The sequence below is a fragment of the Pelecanus crispus genome, chromosome 9 (genome assembly GCF_030463565.1).
Source record: "Pelecanus crispus isolate bPelCri1 chromosome 9, bPelCri1.pri, whole genome shotgun sequence".
Taxonomy (NCBI): Eukaryota; Metazoa; Chordata; class Aves; order Pelecaniformes; family Pelecanidae; genus Pelecanus; species Pelecanus crispus.
The window spans coordinates 38,318,244-38,338,048 of NC_134651.1; the positions used below are offsets into that span (position 1 = coordinate 38,318,244).

Below are 19,805 nucleotides of genomic sequence, written 5' to 3' on the forward strand. Positions count from 1 at the left end.
TGGTGGGGAACTTTTGTGCCAAATGGCTTATGTGTTTCAGAATATTCAAGATTAACTAGTCTGTGCCACCTTCTCATGCATGACACTGACAGTTTCTGTATCTGTTTGCTTGACCTCTTCTTTCTGGTATAGGAATGCTTTTAAGCAGAGTGCTGTAGAGATTACAGGGCCATACTTCTCTGAGTTACTCCTGGAGTTGCTTTTTGAGATCTAGATCCACGTGTGCCTTCATTCTTGGGGGTGGGGGGAGGAATAGAAAACTTCCGTTTACATTTGGTAATGGCACAGATTGTGTCTCAAATGCACCAGAGCTATAGCACGCAAAGCATTGTAGAAATATTCTTAGCTGTACTTAGCACGGTCACTCAAGATGTATTATGGCTTGCCCTTGCATGCTATGTTATCTGGACGTGAGCTCCCTATGCCCTCAGCTGCAGTCCTCTTATTGTTATTACACACATTTTCTAAAAAGGTTAGACTTGCTCATGAAAAAGCTATTGTCTGAATGTGTGCAAGGCTGTAGTGGATGGTCTGACTTTCTTTTTTCCCCATCTTACAGGCTGTCTCAGCATTTGAAATTAGCACAGGGGGCAATCTGAAAGAGAGACTGATTATCCAAATTGTGTGGTATACTATGTTTTGATCGATGCAGATCGGGCTATTGCAGGTGCAAGCTGTTAAAGTAAATGGTGATAGAGAAGGAAGACTGAGGGAAGCAAGGTATAGATGTTGAACCTCTCTTGGAGGATGGCTTTTATCTTTTTAATTACTCTATGAAAGGTGGAAAACAAGTATGAATTAATCTGTAAAACCTTTGGTAGAAAGTCTCTACTATTTTTTTTTTTACTTTCTCTGCAGTTAAGTACCATTCCTGGAAGAATGGTTATCATACTCAAAACCATAAATTTGCCCAACCTTTACTGCATGCTGTGATTGCTGCTGTGTTATCACAGCTTCACAGGTTGGGGCTGCAAGTGATTCAAGTTGTAAATGACAGCTGCTGGCCTAGCCTCTCTCCTTGTAAGTGTTGCTGTCAGTGTCTGGACTGCCAGGCTAAGGTGAACCGAAGTCTTAAAGTGTCCAGCATGGCGAGACTCAAGTGTTACTGCTTGGAGCACATTCAGCCTGTGAAAAAGCATTCACAGGCTGCTGATGCCAAGCAATGATGATTTTAGACTTTCTCCAGAACAGCGTGTGCTGTAACTTTGAGCTGTTTTAAAAAAAAACTGGCAGAATTTTGTAGACATGCATTAATGCTGACTTTAGTATCTGATAGTGGAGAGAAGTATTTCTGAAGTTGAGGGAGCTAGAGGAGAGCACCTAGTTGTGATAAATAAGCAAGCCAGCTTCCAGAGGTGGCTCTCCAGTCTTTGTACTTCATAGTGGTTGTCTCTTCACCCTTCTTTCCCATGCTCAGCCATTCTAGATACCTGGATGTACCAACCTATGACTCTTTGGTATTGATTATCGTGATGAGTAGGTGAGATCTTGAGCTGTGCTCTGTCAGTTGGGAGAGGTGGCATTGTGACACTTCCGTTGGCAGACAGATCTTCGGCTTCGCTATCCTGTCCTCCTATGCACAGCATGAATCCAACAGAAATGACTCCCCAGCTCACTCAGTTGTTGCCTGTAAAGCATTGATGGACTGGCAGTTTGAATCACAGCTGTTGAGTTGGTGTTCCTTTAACTACAAAGCCTGGTAATTCTCATGGCCTGTCACTGCACCAGTTGGTGGCAGTTCTTGAAGATGAATGCGTTGAGTTCAAAATAGATCCTTCTTTGTACAAACCGGTATGTGGTAAATCACAAGATCTTCATGGTCACACTTAATGTAGCTCTCATTTAAATAGGACAGTATTGCTTCCCTGCTTCGTGATTTAATGATCTTGTCCTGCATATTTACACGCTTTAATCTTTCTCCAACTGTATTATGAAAAGCTTTTAACGTTAGGTTATCTGGTAGAGCACTAGACTCATGAAAATCTGTAAGTTTTTGCTATTTAAATGTGGGAAACTAGCTTTTGTGAGGGACGGAAGTGAGGAAGAAGTAGCTAAACCAATGTCTCGGGGCTGATTTAGCTACCAAGGATTTAGTTAGATTCTTGTTCTAGCAGTTCCAAGTCTTGCCATCTGTTGCCCACTGAAGTGCTCTGTGCTTCGCTGCTGGTACTATACAGATGCAAGCTTGGGCATTGCTTTCTGGAGTGCAGAACTGTACATTGCAAGGTAGATGCTGTTCTGTGTTCAGTGTTTCATATTGCAGTCCAAAAGGGAGCATCGTCCCAGAACTGAGAGCGAGTGTTCCTCTGACATATTGTGCCATGAGATTGCTCCTATGAGCACAGTCTTGCCCAAAGTCAACCCAGTCTGACTGGTATTCAGATGAGTGGTGCACAGTACAAGCTTTAGCTGCATGGAAACAAACTTATTGTTCCTTCACAAATAAGGTTTGCTTTTTTCCTCTTGAGATCTGGCTCTGCTTTCTCTTACTGACATGCCCTGTCAAAAGTCAAACGTACTATTTGGAAATGTATAGAAGCCACTAAATCAAAACTACTCTTAGCTTAGTTTTATCTACTTGTCAGTCAGTTTATGCCTTGTTAGTCAGGTACGGTTGTTACAGTATGTATGCTAGAGGAGGGTTTCTGTCTGTCTCAAGTTGCCCATAGCTTCCAGTGGTTCTCGTGGAACACTAAAGGTAAGTTTTGGAAAGTGACTCTTGATCTGTAGATTATACAAAGTAGGTTTATAACAGAATGTTGTCTGTCTTCACTGGAACTTATGTAGTGGGAACCTGTAACAGTTTGAGCTGTGCGTTTGACATTGCCTTTCCGTAAGAAAAGCTTCATTGTTTTTGTTACAGGAAGTGAAGCATTTTTTTTTGGTAGCTATTAGCCCTCCTGTCATGGTTTAACCCCATTTGGCAACTAAGTGCCACACAGCCTCTTGCTCACCCTCTCCCCGCCCCCCGGTGGGATGGAGGGGGGCGGGGAGTAAAACCGGTGGGTTGAGATAAAGGCAGTTTAATAGGACATCAGAGGAAGAGCAAAAAATAATGATAAAAGAATATACAAAATAAATGATGCACAATGCAATTGCTCACCACTGGCTGACCAATGCCCAGCCAGTTCCTGAGCAGCAATCACTGCCCCCCGGGCCAGCTCCCCCCAGTTTCTATACTGATCATGATGTTATATGGTATGGAATAGCCCTTTGGTTAGTTTGGATTAACTGTGCTGGCTATGCCCCCTCCCAGCTTCTTGTGCACCTGGCAGAGCATGGGAAGCTGAAAAGTCCTGAAAAGACTGTTGCACTACTTAGCAACAACTAAAACATCAGTGTGTTAGCAATGTTATTCTCATACTAAATCCAAAACACAGCACTATGCCAGCTACTAGAAAGAAAATTAACTCTATCCCAGCTGAAACCAGGACACCTCCTCTTCCTGGTGTGTAACACTATATTTTGTACTGTTGTGAACCTGGAAGACCTTGTGTGCAGATACGTTGCAGCCTTTTATAAATCTGTTTTTTACAGTGGGTGATTTCTGTGAGGAAGTGCAGGTGAACTTAAGCACAGTGTGTTGCACTTCCAAATCTGATAAAAAATTGATAAGGAGAGCTTGGAGGAATACCAGTAAGTATGTGGCAGTATTTTCTAACTGGCAACTTATGTTCGTTGTCTCTAAATTGCATTTCTGTATGCTGTCAACGTATCTTGGACTTTTTGCCTCTCATGTTGTCAAAAAAGCACCGGGAGCCTGTATTTGTAATCCTGCTGCACCTCTAAAACCTGACTCTCAAACCAGAGTTGACAGCTGTTTCATCTGTTGTTGACCTCTGCTCGTTCACATGAATATCTACTCTGTTCCTCAAGAGCTGATGTAATCTATCCAATAAACACAGGTTAGCCTGGGGCCTTAACTTACACAGTTTGTGACTGAAACGTGCATTTGCTATGAGAACTACTTAGTATGACTTCCCATTTCACTTTTGTGACTGAGCCGTGAATGATAGAGGATACTGCATAGATGTTAAAATACTCCTGCTGCGGTTCAACAAGATGCAGCAGTTCTGAGAGCCGAGGTTACCTCAAAGTCGCTCAGGTCAGCTGACGGCACAGAGGAGGTCAGGAAGTACTCTAGAAAAGATGTAAATTTTCTAGGAGGCCATGTCAAGTGGCATGGCTCTTCTGGCAAGAGTGAGGTGACAGTATGTATTTGGCTATATACAGACAAGCAGAGTCCGTATTGCAGAGTGTGTGCTTATAAAACTTAGTGTAAAGGTAGTGTCACTGAGTTGCCTTTTTAGGGGGCATTCGCCCCAGCCTAGGATTGTCCAGCCTAGGATTGTCCAGTGTGTGGACAAGCCAGACTGGCACTCCTTGGAGTGCCCAACAGGCTGTGGGAAAAATCCTTCTAGTCTGGGATTACCTGAGTCCGAGTTTTGACCATTTGTCTACCTTGCAGACAAGCATCAAAAGAAACTCTGTCTCACTTTAACAATTTTTCTGATGGACTTTTGTGTTCTCTTGATAGCTGCCATTAACCTAGCAAAGCTGAAGCTTTTCAGACATTACTATGTTATGGTAAGTAAAACACATGTATGAATGCATACAGAGCACTTAGAAGCTGTTCAAGCCTTTTGATTGATTACTTGTTGGAAGCTGCTGTAGCTGGTGGATGTGGTGATGTGCCTAGTTCTGTGGCAGTGCTGTGCTTTGGCATCTTGGTCAACTGAGTTACAGTCCTCAAAGCAACTTCCCTTCTTTTCCTAGTGGTTGCATCCTTCTGTCTTATCTTTAAATTGGTTTCAGCTATTTGTAACACTTACTAATTTCCTCTGGAGACAGCTTGAGCTGCCAGCTGAATTGATGGGCTTGAATAACATACTGTAAACTTCCTAAAAATTAAACTTGGGACCAAATGGTGCCTTGAGATGCATGCGTGCAGTTTCTGATTAAGTCAGTGGGAGCCATGAGCATACCTCCCAAGAGAGCATAGGCTTCTTAATGATTTCAAACAGCCTCATTTCAGACTCTTATAAGTGGTAAGAGTAATAAATTACAATCCTGACTTTTCAACTTCTACAAAATCATAATACTTAAAGCATTTTTCTGCTGTAACTTAAATATGTTAGCAATAGTTTGAGTCATTTGGACATTCAACAAGCAATAGAGCCATCAGCCTATATCTTCCGTGTTTATCAAGGAGCATAATAAGGCTAACTTGACATAATGAGTTGCCTGGGAATTGCTTGAGCTATTTCTCTGGGAAAAAAAGGTTCTATAAGGATGGTGCTATTGTTCTCATCATGCGTTCTCCTTTTCCTTCCCAGATTGTGTGTTACATCTACTTCACACGGATCATTGCAATTCTCATAAAGATTGCTGTTCCGTTCCAGTGGAAATGGCTGTACCAGGTATTTGCCAGCAAAGGAAAATACATCCATTCCTTGGGTTTTTTTTTCCTTTTTCTTATTATTCTTTAAATATAAAGAAAAAAAACCATAAACTATTCCTCATGTTGTAGAAGAACATCTCAGAGCACAGTGCTGCACCCTGTCTCCTGGTTTTTATCACTGATGTGCCTAAGGTGGCAGGAATATATTTTTAGTTTTATGTTTGTCCAGCAAGGCTGCTGGATTATACATGAGATGTCTGAAAGTAATTGCATTATTGATTTTTAGTCTTTCAACTTAAAAATGTCTGAAGGAAATTAATCAAGAACATACAAAGGAGAAAAAAATTAGTCAGGTTTGTCCTGTGTAATTGAGGCCCCAGGGAGCCAGAGAAATAGGCTTTTGCTCTTCCATCTACAGGCTTTTATTTGCCTAGTGACTTTTAAATACTTGGTTTCTTAACATATAATCCAAGTAACTGTGCAGGGAGTCTTTGGAATACATTAACTGTTGAAAATACCAAGCAACGTAGGGATGAATTGCTTCCTGCCCCCCCCCCCCCCCCCCCCCCCCCCCCCCCCCCATGTAAAAGCCAAGTCTTGCTCTAGTTATTTAAAAGCACTGGAGTGATGGCTAGAACTGTAACTGTATTTAAAGTGACAAGGAAAGCTGAAAGAACAAAGGGCTTGACAGCCTTTAGCCTGGGATTAATGATAACAGGACAGGAATTGCTTTGTTATTTCTGCTATGGCACAGACTTCTTGGTCATTAAATCTTGAACCTTACAAATGAGGAGAAATGTTTCATGACCATGAAGGATTGAAGGACTGAACTTCAATCCTGTGTTTTTACTTGCAGCTGCTGGATGAAATGGCCACGCTTGTGTTCTTTGTCCTCACTGGGTACAAGTTCCGTCCAGCATCAGACAACCCGTATCTACAGCTTTCTCAAGATGATGAGGATGACTTGGAGATGGAAGCTGTGTAAGAACCCCTCCCCCCCTTTTTTACATCTTCACTTGATTTGAGAAAAGTAATATTTAAGAACAGTTTACTTTAATCTCTCTAAATCCTTCTTTGAAAAAGATTAAGATCTGCCCGTGCATTTAAAGATGAGGTGTCTGTTTTGTGTGTGTTAAACTACCAAAGAGATTTGTCATATCTAAAGGAGCCTCTGAGCTGGATATTGTAGTAGTGTGGAATAAACCGGTAAAGCTTTTTGTGGGGCAAAAAGATGCCCATGCAAATATCAAGTAAAAAAAGCTTCTGTGTTTAATCTGCATTGCTGAACACCAATGAGCCTTACAGATTGTCATTAATGCTTCATATTTAAAAAAAAAAAAAAAAAACTACCAATCTACAGAATATAAATGAACATGGTGTAAGGTCACTTCTACCTTGACGTTCAGCCTGTAGCTTTGCAGAAAGTAACACTGAGCTGAGGAGACGGATTTTTACCAATACTCTTCCCTGTCCTATTCCTTCCTGCTAAAATATGAGGCACCACAAATGCAGCAGGACTTGAGATAGTCAGGAGGAAATTATAAAGTGGGGCTCAGCCTAAATCCCTGTCACTTTCTTTGCAGTGGTTTTCTGAGGACTTAGAAAATGAGTGGCATTTCTGAATCTGTAATAGAAACTGCCCTAATAAATCAGCATGCTAGAAGTGTTGAATACAGCTATAATTGCCACAGACTCTGTTGCCTTAATAGGAGCCGAGCTAACCTAATCTCTTCAGTAGCTACACTTCCTGCATAATTGCAATTCATGTACAGGCTCAGAACTCTGTTCCTAAGACTTTATTTCCAGTTTGGCAAATCTTCTTTACCTGATCTTAGGTGAAACACATCAAACAGTCCAATTTTTATTGTGGGGCCAAAAAAGTCAGAATGTGTTTGCCCTCATCGTTAGCTCAGAAAGAAATGGAGCTTTTTGGGAAAGTGCTACAAGGAGGTTTGAGGTAGAATCCAGCCTGAAATGTCATGCAAGGAGTCTAATTTCTCAGAAATGTCTCTAGTAACAAAGATCATCTTCCAAACGCTTAGTTATTTTTGCTTTAGATCCATAAAATCTGTCATTGTTGCAAGTGAAATCCAACTAGTGGGTAGTGACCCTAAAATCACTATCACTTAAAAGTGTTTAAGTGGTTTATGTAAGGAGCTGGTTTCAGTTTGGGAGCTGGTAAGTAAACATCACATTAGGAAGGCACTGTCTAAACTGGGAGATGTTGCAGGATTTGTGATTGTACAGAAAAGACCTTTTTTCTTACAAGATGGCCTGTTAAGAGTGAATTTCAACTTTGCATGACGTGCTTAATGAATTTTTACTTGGTTTTTTTAGGACTAATAATATGGCACCTTTCACATGTAGTAATTTCAGTAAATTGGAGAAGCTGCTAAATTTAAGAGAACCTGCCAGAAATAAGCTGGAGAATGTTTAATGAACTGATTGATTTATGTTTTGCCATAGTGAAACAGACATTACTAGAAACTCGAGGATTGGAATTCCTTGTGAGCCTTTTCCTAGTAAGGCATTTTGCTCTTTGCCCTGGGAGTTTCCATTGTTGTGCTGTGTGGGTTTGTTCCCCTTAGCCTTGCTTGAATTTTTCTCACCTGATTCACCACAAGCTTTACTCCATTTGGGCACTTGGCAGGGTATAATCCGTAAGAGAGTCTTGTTCTTCCTTCCCCAGCTGCATCAGGGAGGTTAAGTTTGCACATGTTTGAAAAGTGTGGTGTATCCACATTCTGTGACGGGTGAAGCAGTGCAATGAAAGTGTATTACATTTCTTGTTGACTTTGTCCTATTTTTGCTTTTATAAATATCAAATGTTGTTTCTGGGGGGGGGGGGGGGGGGGGGGGGAATACCAAGGCTTATTTGAGAAGTGACTAAGTGCCTGACAGCATCCTGACCAACCATTGTATGAGTGTGTTTTGTCTTTCACGTGATAAATACTCACTTGTCTTCAGAGGCTATGGCAGAAGTTAAAAGCTTTCAAACTTCACGGTGTTCTGCCATGTCTTATTGCCAGGTTTTATGGTTGTTTTCTTCTCCCAGAGGGTTTTTGTTAAAATCAAGCTCTTTAAAACATTTGCTGCAGAAGCATTCAGTTTCTTTAGACTCAACATTTCTATGAGCCAACAGAGGGGAGAGCTGTGAGGTCACCAAGCCTGTTTTCCAGGCTTGCTTGTTTTCCAGCAAAAAATAGAACATTTTAAGTGCAGCTCTCTAGCTTATGGCTGTTTTCGTGCAGTGCAAACTATACAAAGCTCAGTCTGGCAGTAAATGTAAATATGGTTAAGGACAGTGTAGAAATCTGCAAAGTTTCAAGAAAAGTCCAAAGACTAGGTGTCTGTGACAGAAGCAACATAAGGCACAAATCTGCCCTCTGTAAATTCTTGTAACTCTCAAAAATAAGCTATAAATCAAGAACAGCAAAGGTAACTTGTAGTAAGCCTCTTCAACTAACACGTCTCTATCTCGGCATAGGACTTTCTCTTCAGTTCTACCAGACTCAGTAGAAGTTCTCCTGGTGGAGAGGAGAGTATCACTAAACCTGGACTAAGGACCAGTCTGTTCTTTTTCAAATAGGGTCAATAGCCATTCATCATCAACAAAGTGGCTTTCTGTGTATTCTCTGCTGGGCAGCCTCTTGAGCCTGTTCCATCAGTATGTGGGTTTGTCGCTGACAGTTTGTTAGATTTAAGTACTCTGTTTGAAAAGGTGCAGCCACACTTGGCAGAAAGAGTTGTCAGGCTTCCAGTCCTAATGCCATTTCTGGGGCATGGACACAAAGATATAAACAGTACAGTAGATGAGGTGGGGTGAGGAAGGGGAAAGGAAGCAGTTTGGGTTTTTTTTTTTTTTTTTTTTTTTACTCTTGCGGTAAGTGTTTTTTTTTTTTTCATTAGCTCAGCAAGTTTGCTTTAAATGTTAGATACCAAAGTGCTCTTCTCAGATCTTGGTTGAGAATGACGTTCATACATGCATGTGGGGTTAAGATATTCCCTCTGGAGGAGGAACTGCAGGAAGAGTCATTAGTGAATGGTTTTGTTGTTAATTCAGTAAATCCATCTTAACTGAGTGCGTGGAGACTAACTTCGGGGTTTTTTTTTAACACCCAAAACAGCCTCAACATAGTGAACTTTTGTGGTAACACTGACCCACCTTTACTTATGCCTTGTGATCTGGAGTTTCTTACTGTATCATGAGGCAACCTATTCTGTGCTGAGACTTCAAGTCCTGGTTGGTTGCTTTCTCTCAGGTTGTGCTTCATGGCAGACTGATTCATGATGCTCTCCATTAGAAGTGATTTTCTTCACCTAACACATCTTTGCCATGCAGAGATCAGCTTTTTTGCTCAACGGCTGATCAATTTTCACTCCAGTTTGCAATAGCTTGTAAAGGCTGGCTGCTGCCAGTATTGCAGTGTTTCTTTTTGGGATTATAAAACAACAAACAGGAGTAAAGACAGCTGAGATCCACCACTGTGGAGGGCTGAAAATGCTTCTGAATGTTCAGCCATCTCTTTGATACCTCAGATAGGGGGTGGGGAGGGGGGAGGCAAAAATTATGACATTTCCGCACTGTGTACCACTGTGCAGTGGAGTGTTCAAGGAACTCCTTTTGTGCCCTCACTTGTGACAGGTGTCCCTCTGACAGCCACAAAAACTCTCTCTGGAGAGAGATGGTTTAGTGAGAAGGATTTGTTGCATTTTAGCTACTACTAGTTTGTGGGCCAGAAATGCAGTTCAGTAAACTGTAGGTGAGGAACACTTACTTGCAGTATTGCAGGTCAGGACTGAAGTCTTGATGCTGCTCAGAGGACTTGAATGAGAATTGCAGTGTGCTTGGTTTTAGTGCTGAGACCCTTATTTTACTGGGCACTAAAACGTGTTGGCTGAACTGATTTTGAGGGAGAGGAATTGCCCATTGTACATGAACAATCTGAGAAGATGAGGACTCGGGAGCTATGCCATATACTTGTCATGAGACAAGAACAGTAATCATCAGATGGTCTTTAACTTTCACTGTTGAGGAATCTACCCCAAAATCTCTCCCAGTTCTTTGCTATCATGGCAGGGACAGTAAATGGCCTCTCTGGTAACAAATGATGTGACTTGACCTGGCTGCAACTTCAGTATGTAGCTGTTTGTCCTTTCCCTCCATGAAAGCAGATCATTCCCTCTTAGCCATAGCCTCTGATCATTTTTGTCATCATCTTGGTGTGTAATGGGCTTGTAATTGTATTAAAGTCCAGAGCTAAAGTCTTGACTGTGTGCCAGGTGGGATTTTACTAGCTGTGAGTCAAGTGGTAGGACTACTTTGGTGTCATACATGTGCAAAACACCTATTTATATACCCCAGCATGTCTGCTGTTGCATTGCTATGTTAGTGGCTCATTTTTGGTTTGTAGTCCACTGTAATCTTCAGCTCCTCCCTGAAGAATTGATACTTAGCCCCTTATTCTGTAATTACAAAGTTTGTTAGAGTAAACTTTGTAGTTGTCTTGCTGCATTGTCCCATATTTTTCAGACCATTACTTTGATTTGCCAGAATCCTTCTGCATTCTAGTCCTGTTCTCAAATATGTAGCTCTTAGTGCCTTCTGCAGATTTAATAAGCAAGTTCTCTATTCCATTACCCAGGCAATTACTGAAAATATTGAGTAGAAGTGAACCCAGGACAGACCTCTCTGGAACCATGCTCAATGTTCTTTCATTTTTGACAGGAAACCATTAAGTACATCTCAATGCATGCTTTTCCAATTAGTTACGCATCTACTTTGGTTTTGTCTAGCTCATGTTTCCCCAGATTTTTTGCTATGTGACTGTGGGAAAACCTTCATCAACAGGGAGAGCTTAAGAGATCTACATGTTCCCTGTGCCGATAAGCTTGATGTGATTTCTTCCAGGCAAATGTCTACTGTTTACTAATTCCATCTTCTTCCTTTAAGCAACCTGCTTACTTTTCTCCCCTTTTGTTTTTTTATTTCAATAGGGAACAAAGTTGCTATTTGATCTGTGCTCATCTGACCCTTTCCCTATTCCCTTAAACACAAGCTCATCTACGCGCACTCTGAAGTGTCTGAACCACTGATGATCCCAGTACTGCCACCACTAGAGTCACTGAACGCACCATTTTGAGTAAATAATTTTTACAGTACATGTACAGAAGCTGATATCTAATATGGAACTAAGGGAATTATCAGAAGAGTGTATCTGAAGATGACTTCTTCTCTTGGGTGGTACTGTGAAAATGTTGTTAGCTAGTCTGATCAAATAAAGTATTCTTGCATGGTCAACAGCAGGTGAAATCACACAAAGACTGACAGCGGCATCTTTGAACAGGACAGTTTTATGTGTGCCTCCAGACATCCCTTGTGAATGCATTGAGCTATTCACACTCTTACTTTCAGCATCCAAAATAACCTTTGAAGCACACTTGTGGAGGAAAAAAAATACTTGTATGGAATAAGAATAATATTGTGCAAAAGAGTAAAGTGAATGTCTAGCGCATGTGAATAGCCTGTTCTGTGTAGCAACAGAGAAAGCTACTGGGCTGAAAGCTTGTTGGATAGCCGAGGTAGTTCTGAGAGGAGTGGTGCTGTTCTGGCTGGCTGAACAGTTCAGTCTGCCTAATGTTTGAACAGTATTATGAGGCTTTATAGTTGGTCAGATTGCCATGACAAATCCAGACTTGGATGGTATAAAAAGGATGACCTCTCTCTTCTGTCTTGTTGCTGTTCATTGAGTAATTTTGCTATTAACAGGAGTTAGTGTGCATTAAGCTAGTGAGGTTCACTTGGGGCACTGTCCACTGTGTGCATTTGTATTAATACTTTGTACCTATTAAAAGCATTGTAAATGCAGAAGAAAGTATTTAATGCACGGAATTAAGGGTGTTCAGTTGTATAGCAAAATGTTTTTTAAGCAAGGTGCTCAAACTTTAGCAAATAAACACCTGTTTTAGCCATTTAACCACCCCCTCTATCTTCCAAGTATGAGGAAATACTGTTTGCTCATTTAGTTTAATGATGGATGGGGAGGGCCTTGAGGCTCTCAAGTACAACGACCTTGCTTCCAACACCCATCAGCATTGTGTCCAAGATGACACCTGGCCTGCAAGATGGTAGCAATAGGAAAGGCCAAACATCGAGACTGCTAGGTCTTGGTAATGAGACACTTGAAGTGTTATTTGATATGTGCAGGAACACAAGCCTGGGCTGTTGGTGAAATGGATGTTACAGTTCAAGTCTGATTCTCTGATGTTTCTCCCTTCTCTTCCAGGGTGACAACTTCTGGAGTAATGGAGGGCATGAAGAAGGTCAAGAAGGTGGTGAATGGTTCAGCAGAGCCACGGGGCGAGTGGGAAAGCATGGCATGATGGACTGGACTAAGGCAGCACTTTTGGAGAAACTTTTTTAATTTATTATTATTACTCTCAGTGGAAAGGGAGCAACTAGCACTTCCCAACACTGAAACTGCAGAGTGGGGTGTGTCTAGGGGGAGCAAAGCAGTGCAGAAATATAACTATTCCTCTGATCATAAGAAAATGGGATCTCTTGGTACCTGCAAGGAGTGTGAAGCTTTCCTAGGGATTTTGGGTAGCTTATTCTTTTTTTCCCCTTTCTGGATTGGTTAGGTATTCTGAGTTGCTTGCAGTTGCATTCTTCAGAATGTGTAATGCTAATGTGAAGAGAGACCTTTAGTGTGTATGTAAACTATATATTTTATATAATACGCATATATTTATACACACACTTGCTATGTAACATGTATGCTGGGAATTGCAAAGCGTGTCAGAAGGTGGGAAAAGAAGATAAGAGATGTAAGTATTCTTTTTTCTTTTTATAAACTCTCCTTTTGCCTTGGACAAATTGTTGCAAAACAAATGAATAGAAACAACTGCAGTTATTTGAGAGACTAAATAGGGTATTGGGTCAGATGGCTTCTGCCACTACTCACATCAGTGGGAAAGTTGATAAGTATCTTCTTGTCTTACCCATGCAGGTATCCACTTGAATGTGTCGGGTTTTCAAATGTATTGCTATATAGGAAGCAAGTGACTGTTCTCCACTAAAAGCACTAGCCTGTAGTGCAATAAGCATTAATGTAAAATCTCCACTGTTCATGGAGTTGCTCTTGATTCACACCCACCTGACAAGAAGTACACAAGAGGTGTAAGACTGATGCTTGCTTTTTAGGGGTCTGCCATGCTATCTTAAACATTTAATTTCAAGCTGTGACCCAGAGCACTTTTGATATGCTTCGTAAAATATTTTCAAGGTATTTCAAAAGACACTCCTTTCTGGCACACTGTAAGCAGTACCAGAATCTCCAGTGGAAATCTGTGTAGCAAATGTACTGCAGCATAAACCTCTGGTTCACCATTATCCTGAGTTACTTAGCCTCTCTGGTTGGTTCCTTGTACCTCTCCAGCTATGTAGAATTAATGATATTGCTGTTTGAGATGGGCTGAACTGGTCAAAATGGTATTGCTGCCAAAACCAGGTAACCGCAGCTTCCAGGCCTAAATGTTTTTTTTTGTTGGGAAAGGAGAAAGTTATGACCAGAACATTCAATGCAGGGGAATATGGAAGTCTTAACTATCAGCTGCAAGCTTGCAGTGGAGCCTTTAGAGTCATGTTACAAATGCCACGTGCATTTTATCTGTAGTACTCTGCTACTGTTAGTAAGGCAAGCTGGGGCCCATAGCTGTAGTAGTAAGGCATAGGAAATTATTGTTAATTTGGGGGAGGATGGCAGTGGTTCACTGATGTAATGAGGATAAGCTTTAAGAAAAATAAATCAAGTATAACTCACTGACCCACTGAAGCCTTAATATTCATGTAGAGACATTGATGTATGGTGCTGTTGAGCAAAGTGCTTCTGTCAGGGTGACAGGAATAGTGATCATCACAGAGCTTCGTATGTGCCAGCATCTTTTACAAACTCACTTGGGAATTGCTTTTCTGACTGAAGGGACTACATCTCCGGCGCACAACTGGTTAGAGGACTGTTAGCCACTAGGTTTTTTTATTCTTTAAGTTTAGAAATGGGATTTTCTTTGGAACCTTGAACCACTTCTTCCTCAGTCTTGAACAGGGATTGTAGAGCTCTTAAACAAGCAGTCTGTACCAAGACTTGCTGTTTGAAAAGCAGCATTGTTTTCTCCAGTTGCCACTTCTTTTCCCAGGTGTTGGTTCTATGCGTCATGAAAATGGTAGATATGAATCTACCTGCTCTGATACCTGGAACTGGTTTCTCTTATGATAAAGCATGAGAACAGCCCTCTTCTCAGGGTACAGAGTCCTCTTCTATCTATGCCTCCTCAGCTGTAACTGCATAGTAATTGCAGCAGCAATGGTTTGACTTCTGCTGTCATTGTTTTGTAAAGATACAGTTTTAGTGAAAACAGAGAAGCCTACACAACTAGAAAGGCTGTTAGGTGACCTATGAGCCTTTCAGACCTTCTGTATGAGGAAATCTTCTGCATATTAAGTAGCTGAGGTGTGAGAAATTGGACTATAAACAAACATAGGCAGTCCCAGCTCATCATACACTTAAATACAATACCTGAAAAACTCATCCTCTCACTCCTTACACAGTTAACTGTCTGTGTGGAAATGTCACTGTCTGCATCCAAAGGGCTACTCAGACAGGCTGTAAACTTTGTTCAGAGTAGTCCACTGTAGACTTGAAGTCTATTGGCACTAAAGTATGTAAAGGGTAAGGATTTGCTGTCAGGAACAGAAGTGCAATAACAGTGTTAATGCAGACATGATGCTGTCTTAGAACCTTGTTAATACCTTTTGCAAATGAGATGTGAAATTCTGATAGGTGTGGCGTTTCAGCCAAAAACATGAGGGGCTGTGCTGGTTCCAAACAGCTGCCTATTGTGTACCTCAGCACCAGTGGAGCCACTGATTTGGTGAGTGCTTTTGTCTTAGCCTCAGGTTTCCTTTTTTTATATGCACTTTTTTGCTAAAGTTACGCATGGTGTAGGTTTATGTGCCAAGTCCCTGGCTCACTAGTCAAGGGTCAAAAAATGGGTGACTTCTCTTTTTCTTGGCGTGAAAAGCCATGGCAGTACTCCAAAAGTGTTTTTAGAAGAGCTGTTTCCAAGTTCAGACCCAAGTACAACCAACTTCAGCTGGCACTTTATGCAGGATGCTAACCAGCAGTGCATCAGTAACCGGTCAGACCTAAGCATTAGTAAAGAAAATGAATGTGGACATAGCAGTCAAAAACGACAGTGACAGCAGGTTCTTACTTCAGCCATTTCCAAAGTAAATTTCCACTTTCTCTTGTGGAATTCCTTGGAGCAGGTTGGAAAAATTTGTCTTGCAGTTGTATGATGGATTGGACGGTGGCTGGGATGTTGGAGGACACAGAGGATGGCTGGAGCTGTGCTTCTCACACAGCACAGTGTGTGCTGCACCACAAAGCGTCAAAGGGAGGGCTGTTCCCTCCCCCTTCCTCCCAAGGTGAACCCACATCTGCATGACTGGCAAGTGCATGACTCTCTCTTGCTAGTGAAAAGTGGCAGCTTAGAGCTCACCGGGCAGGATAATCGTAGTGCTTGCCTTTCAGATGCTGACGGCTGCCTATCTGGTAGGAAGCTCTGACTTTCATGGGGAGGGAAAACAGAAGAGCTGCTTGTGGCTTACAGATTGTTTTGGGATACAGCCTTACTTTCCTGTCTTTTTGCCTTTTACTGAAGCGAGCAACTAAAACAATCACCCTGCGAGTACACAGTGGTATAATGACAGGAGTCCTGGAAAAGCAGGTCTGGTGCAATTGGGAATAAATGGTTTTGAATGCATTCACATGTTGCTGCAGTGGAGTACTTGGCACCGTCTGCAGACAAAAATGAAATTGGCTCAGTCTTCAGTTGTAATGCAAACTATGCCCCAATAAATCCCTGTTGGTGATGACTTGCAGATGCCACTGATGCACTCCTTCCTGCTGTAACTGTTCAGCAAGCTGTCTTCCATAGGAAACCTCCTTGCAGTGCAACTGCCAGACTCTTGCATTCTTCGGGCTTGAAAATGTTTTCCTTGATGGTTCATCAAGAGATGTACTAAAAGAAAGCAAGACATAATGGGGTCATCTGGAATATTGCTGCTGCTTGCTCAAAACGTAGCAGTTCAAGTTGAAGAAGCCACATGCTGTCCTATTAAGATGCTCTTTCATGTTGTCATCAAACTCAGCATGTCATGATCGGTGCAGTGCATTGTTCAGTGTTTCTCTCCAGCTGAGTGCCCTGTTCCTGGATTTCCATGCTGGCATACCCTGGGAGCATGTTGTAAAAATTTGCTGCATTGCAGTATTTTGTCTTGGAGCTAGTAATGTGGAAGATGTATTTTTCTAAGCTAAGTGGACTCTCTCTACCATGAGTGTGCATCCACCATGTATCCTTAAGCAGTGTAACATTCCTTCTGGCCATGAAAGGGCACGTCCTAATCACTCCAGTGTGTGCATTTGGTGAAAGTCCAATGGAAGATTTCTAGTGTGTTAAGTCTTTTTTTTTTTTTTTTTTTTTCTCCTCCTTACAGTATGCTCCTAGTAAAGAATAGAAATGCAGTCTGGCCAGTGACAATCAAATTGACAAGAAAGGGGTGGGGTTTTTTAATCTATTTGAAAATTGCCCAGCCTCATTTGAAGGAAATACTGGGTATTTGTGTGTTCTGTTGAGCTCTGAGAACTGAAGTTGCTTAGCTATTAAAAAGATAATCGGGTAGTAGCACAGGTATTGAGGGAAGGAAACCCTTCCTCCTTCAGTCTGCCTGGTTTGTCTCCTTCAGTTTGACCTGTCATGATAGCTAACAGACTACTGCTACTTTAAAGCAAATGTGTTTTATTGATTCTGTGTTATGACCTCCACTTCAATCATAAAACGTTTCCCCATTTTTCACCTTTGTAAAAAGAGCGTGGAGCTGTGGTCTGCAGTAGGTGGAAGGTACAGTGATATTTGAAACATACCGGGACTTACACTGTCTAAAGCCTGTGATCTTGTGTGTAACTTCTGTAACCTGAGTGTTTCATGAAAACTGAGGTGGTGCTGCCCAGAGGCAGCAACTTGACCAATGTTTCTTTGTGTTCCCTGGGGTTGATTTCCTGGAAAACGCTGTTCTAAATTGGATTAATCTGGCTTTTCTTGTAGCTGCTGGATATGATGCTGGTTTGGGCTTATTAATCACTTTTACTTAGCGATATTGGGAAGCTGTATATTTTTCCCCCTTGTAGTTTCTCGGTTGGATATAGCAATGGTCCTGTAAGAACTCTGCACGATATGTACTTGCAAGTAGCTGGAACAGGATTTAAGAAAAATACTGAGATACTAATTTATGTGTAAAGTGATGGTACTGGAAGAAAGTGGCTGAGAGAAGTCACTCCTTGTCGGTTGACTGGCTCAAGAACCCATTTATATTTTGACTGCAGCGATCCTGTAGAAAGGACAATTCTTAATAAATATTTCCCTGTGGGATTTCACTCAGCGTTCTGCTCTCTGTGTAAACGTAGAGGCCAACCTCCACATTATCAGAAGCACTTCGTCTTGTAGCTAGGATACTGGAGCGTTGGGCTGGTACCTGTTCTGTCAAAACAGAGTATGGGTCTAAATAGCTTCCCTTTCCCTTTCCCTTTAGTAACTATTAATAATTAATTCTAGATTCTCTTGTGTCATTAAGCAGCTTTAGGGCACCTTGTACAACGTAGCTTTGAATTCATTTAGGAAATGACCTCCAAAAGAACTCAAAAAGACTTTCCTGTGTACAGCAAGGTCCAGTTCCAGGGGTTTTGGTGACCTGTAAATATCCTATTCCTCAGTTCATGTTCAGATGTACAAATGGATTTTTTCAGTATTTTTTTAAACTTTATTAAAAAGAACAACAAACAGTATTTGAAGAGAAGCAAGGTAGATACAAATCAGGATGGTCTGTGTAACTTGGTTTCCCTGCTGTGATGCAAATGTGTAAAATAAAGATTGACCAGAAAGAAGTTTAATGCATCTCATTTTCTGTTTCTGAACTGCTAGCAACCAAGCTGACCCTTTGATTCTGAAGTCTGCATTTCCCCATGCCTAACTTCCATTTGCAGCCATTAACATGTGAATCATGGATGCAGGGCCAAATCACAAAATCTTGTGTACGCGCAATCTAGGGGAAAAGCTTGCCTGCCAGTGACCCACAGCACAGTTCGCTGAGGTGCCTTTCTTTGAGCTGAAAGACCTCCAGGTACTACAGCTGTGCTTGTATGTGCCTAGCCCCTATTTTACTTTTGTAAGATGAACTTCTGTAGTAGTTTCTGTGGACTGAGCCTCAAATGAAAGCCAGGTTGGATGGGGCTTTGAGCAACTCAGTCTAGTGGAAGGTGTCCCTGCCCATGGCAGGGGGTTGGAAATAGGTGATCTTTAAGGTCCCTTCCAACCCAAACTATTCTAAGAGTCTATGAATGGATGGAAGGATTTCTTATAGCCCTGTTTCTCACAGCCTGGCAGTCCTGGGCAGGCAGGAAGGCAGGCAGGCGCATCCTGGGCTGCTTGCCACTAGCCAGAGTTGTGCTCTCCTCATTCCACGGGGCTTGGATTCAGCTTGCCATGCGAGGGAGGATGAAGAGCTGGTGCTTTGAACCCTGATGACCAGGTACAAATTAAGGGTAGAAACCTGTATTTTAAGTAATATCCTTTGTGGATCTGGCCACGTTCTCTCAAAGGGGCAGGTCCTCGACCTGTTTGTTTTAGGCTGGACTGAGGGTGATTTGGGACTACTTTGTAGTTGTTACCTTCCTGAGATGTCAGGATCTAACCATGCGTTTCAGTTCTGCAAGCCGGTTGGGTTGGCAGGGATGAGGAGGGCAAAGTATTTCTGTGAAGTGCTCTTCCTGATAATCCCCTGCCCCTCAAAAGCATATGTCCTTCATCACAAAATGTAGGTCTTCAAGATGTTTCTTACAGTTTAGCCTACAGTTCTCATCCTACCACAGAGGGGTAATGCCAAAAATAGCCTGTGTTTTCTACCCTGCAAATCCCAGCAGCCAGTTCTGCATTGCCTCAAGCCTTTGGGTGGGTGGTGTTTTACCAGGGAACTGAACTATAAAAAGTACATGGGTTTTGGACTCTCTAATACCCTGCTGTAGAATAAACTGAAGTTGATGGTTTGGTTGTTCATGGAAGGTGATGGCTGGCTGTTGCACTGGGGTACCCTGTATCTATTTCATGCAGGTAGTTCTTGGATGTTCGGGTTCTCCAAACTGAACATCCTCTGCTTTTTCTGTCTGTTGTACATTTGGCCTTAAAACATCTCCCCTTAAAGTGACAGTAGCCAAACTCATCCCTGCTGTAAGTGCACTGTGCTCCAGCTGTGGAGTTAGCTGCACTGGGCCAAAAAATCGCTCAGCTGTAA

General features: G+C 41.9%; 1 protein-coding gene across 3 annotated transcripts in view; it reads left to right on the forward strand.

Moving 5' to 3' along the window:
* Positions 1-14,226, forward strand: part of GPR107 (G protein-coupled receptor 107) — a 36,699-nt gene extending 22,473 nt beyond the window's left edge. For all 3 annotated transcript variants that reach the window (XM_075716185.1, XM_075716184.1, XM_075716186.1), the window contains 4 exons: positions 4,538-4,587; positions 5,337-5,420; positions 6,258-6,382; positions 12,688-14,226. In XM_075716185.1, the coding sequence (XP_075572300.1) occupies positions 4,538-4,587; positions 5,337-5,420; positions 6,258-6,382; positions 12,688-12,784 (356 nt within the window). In that variant the 3' untranslated portion in view covers positions 12,785-14,226. The remainder of the gene's footprint in view (positions 1-4,537; positions 4,588-5,336; positions 5,421-6,257; positions 6,383-12,687) is intronic.
* The last annotated feature ends 5,579 nt before the right edge of the window (positions 14,227-19,805 follow it).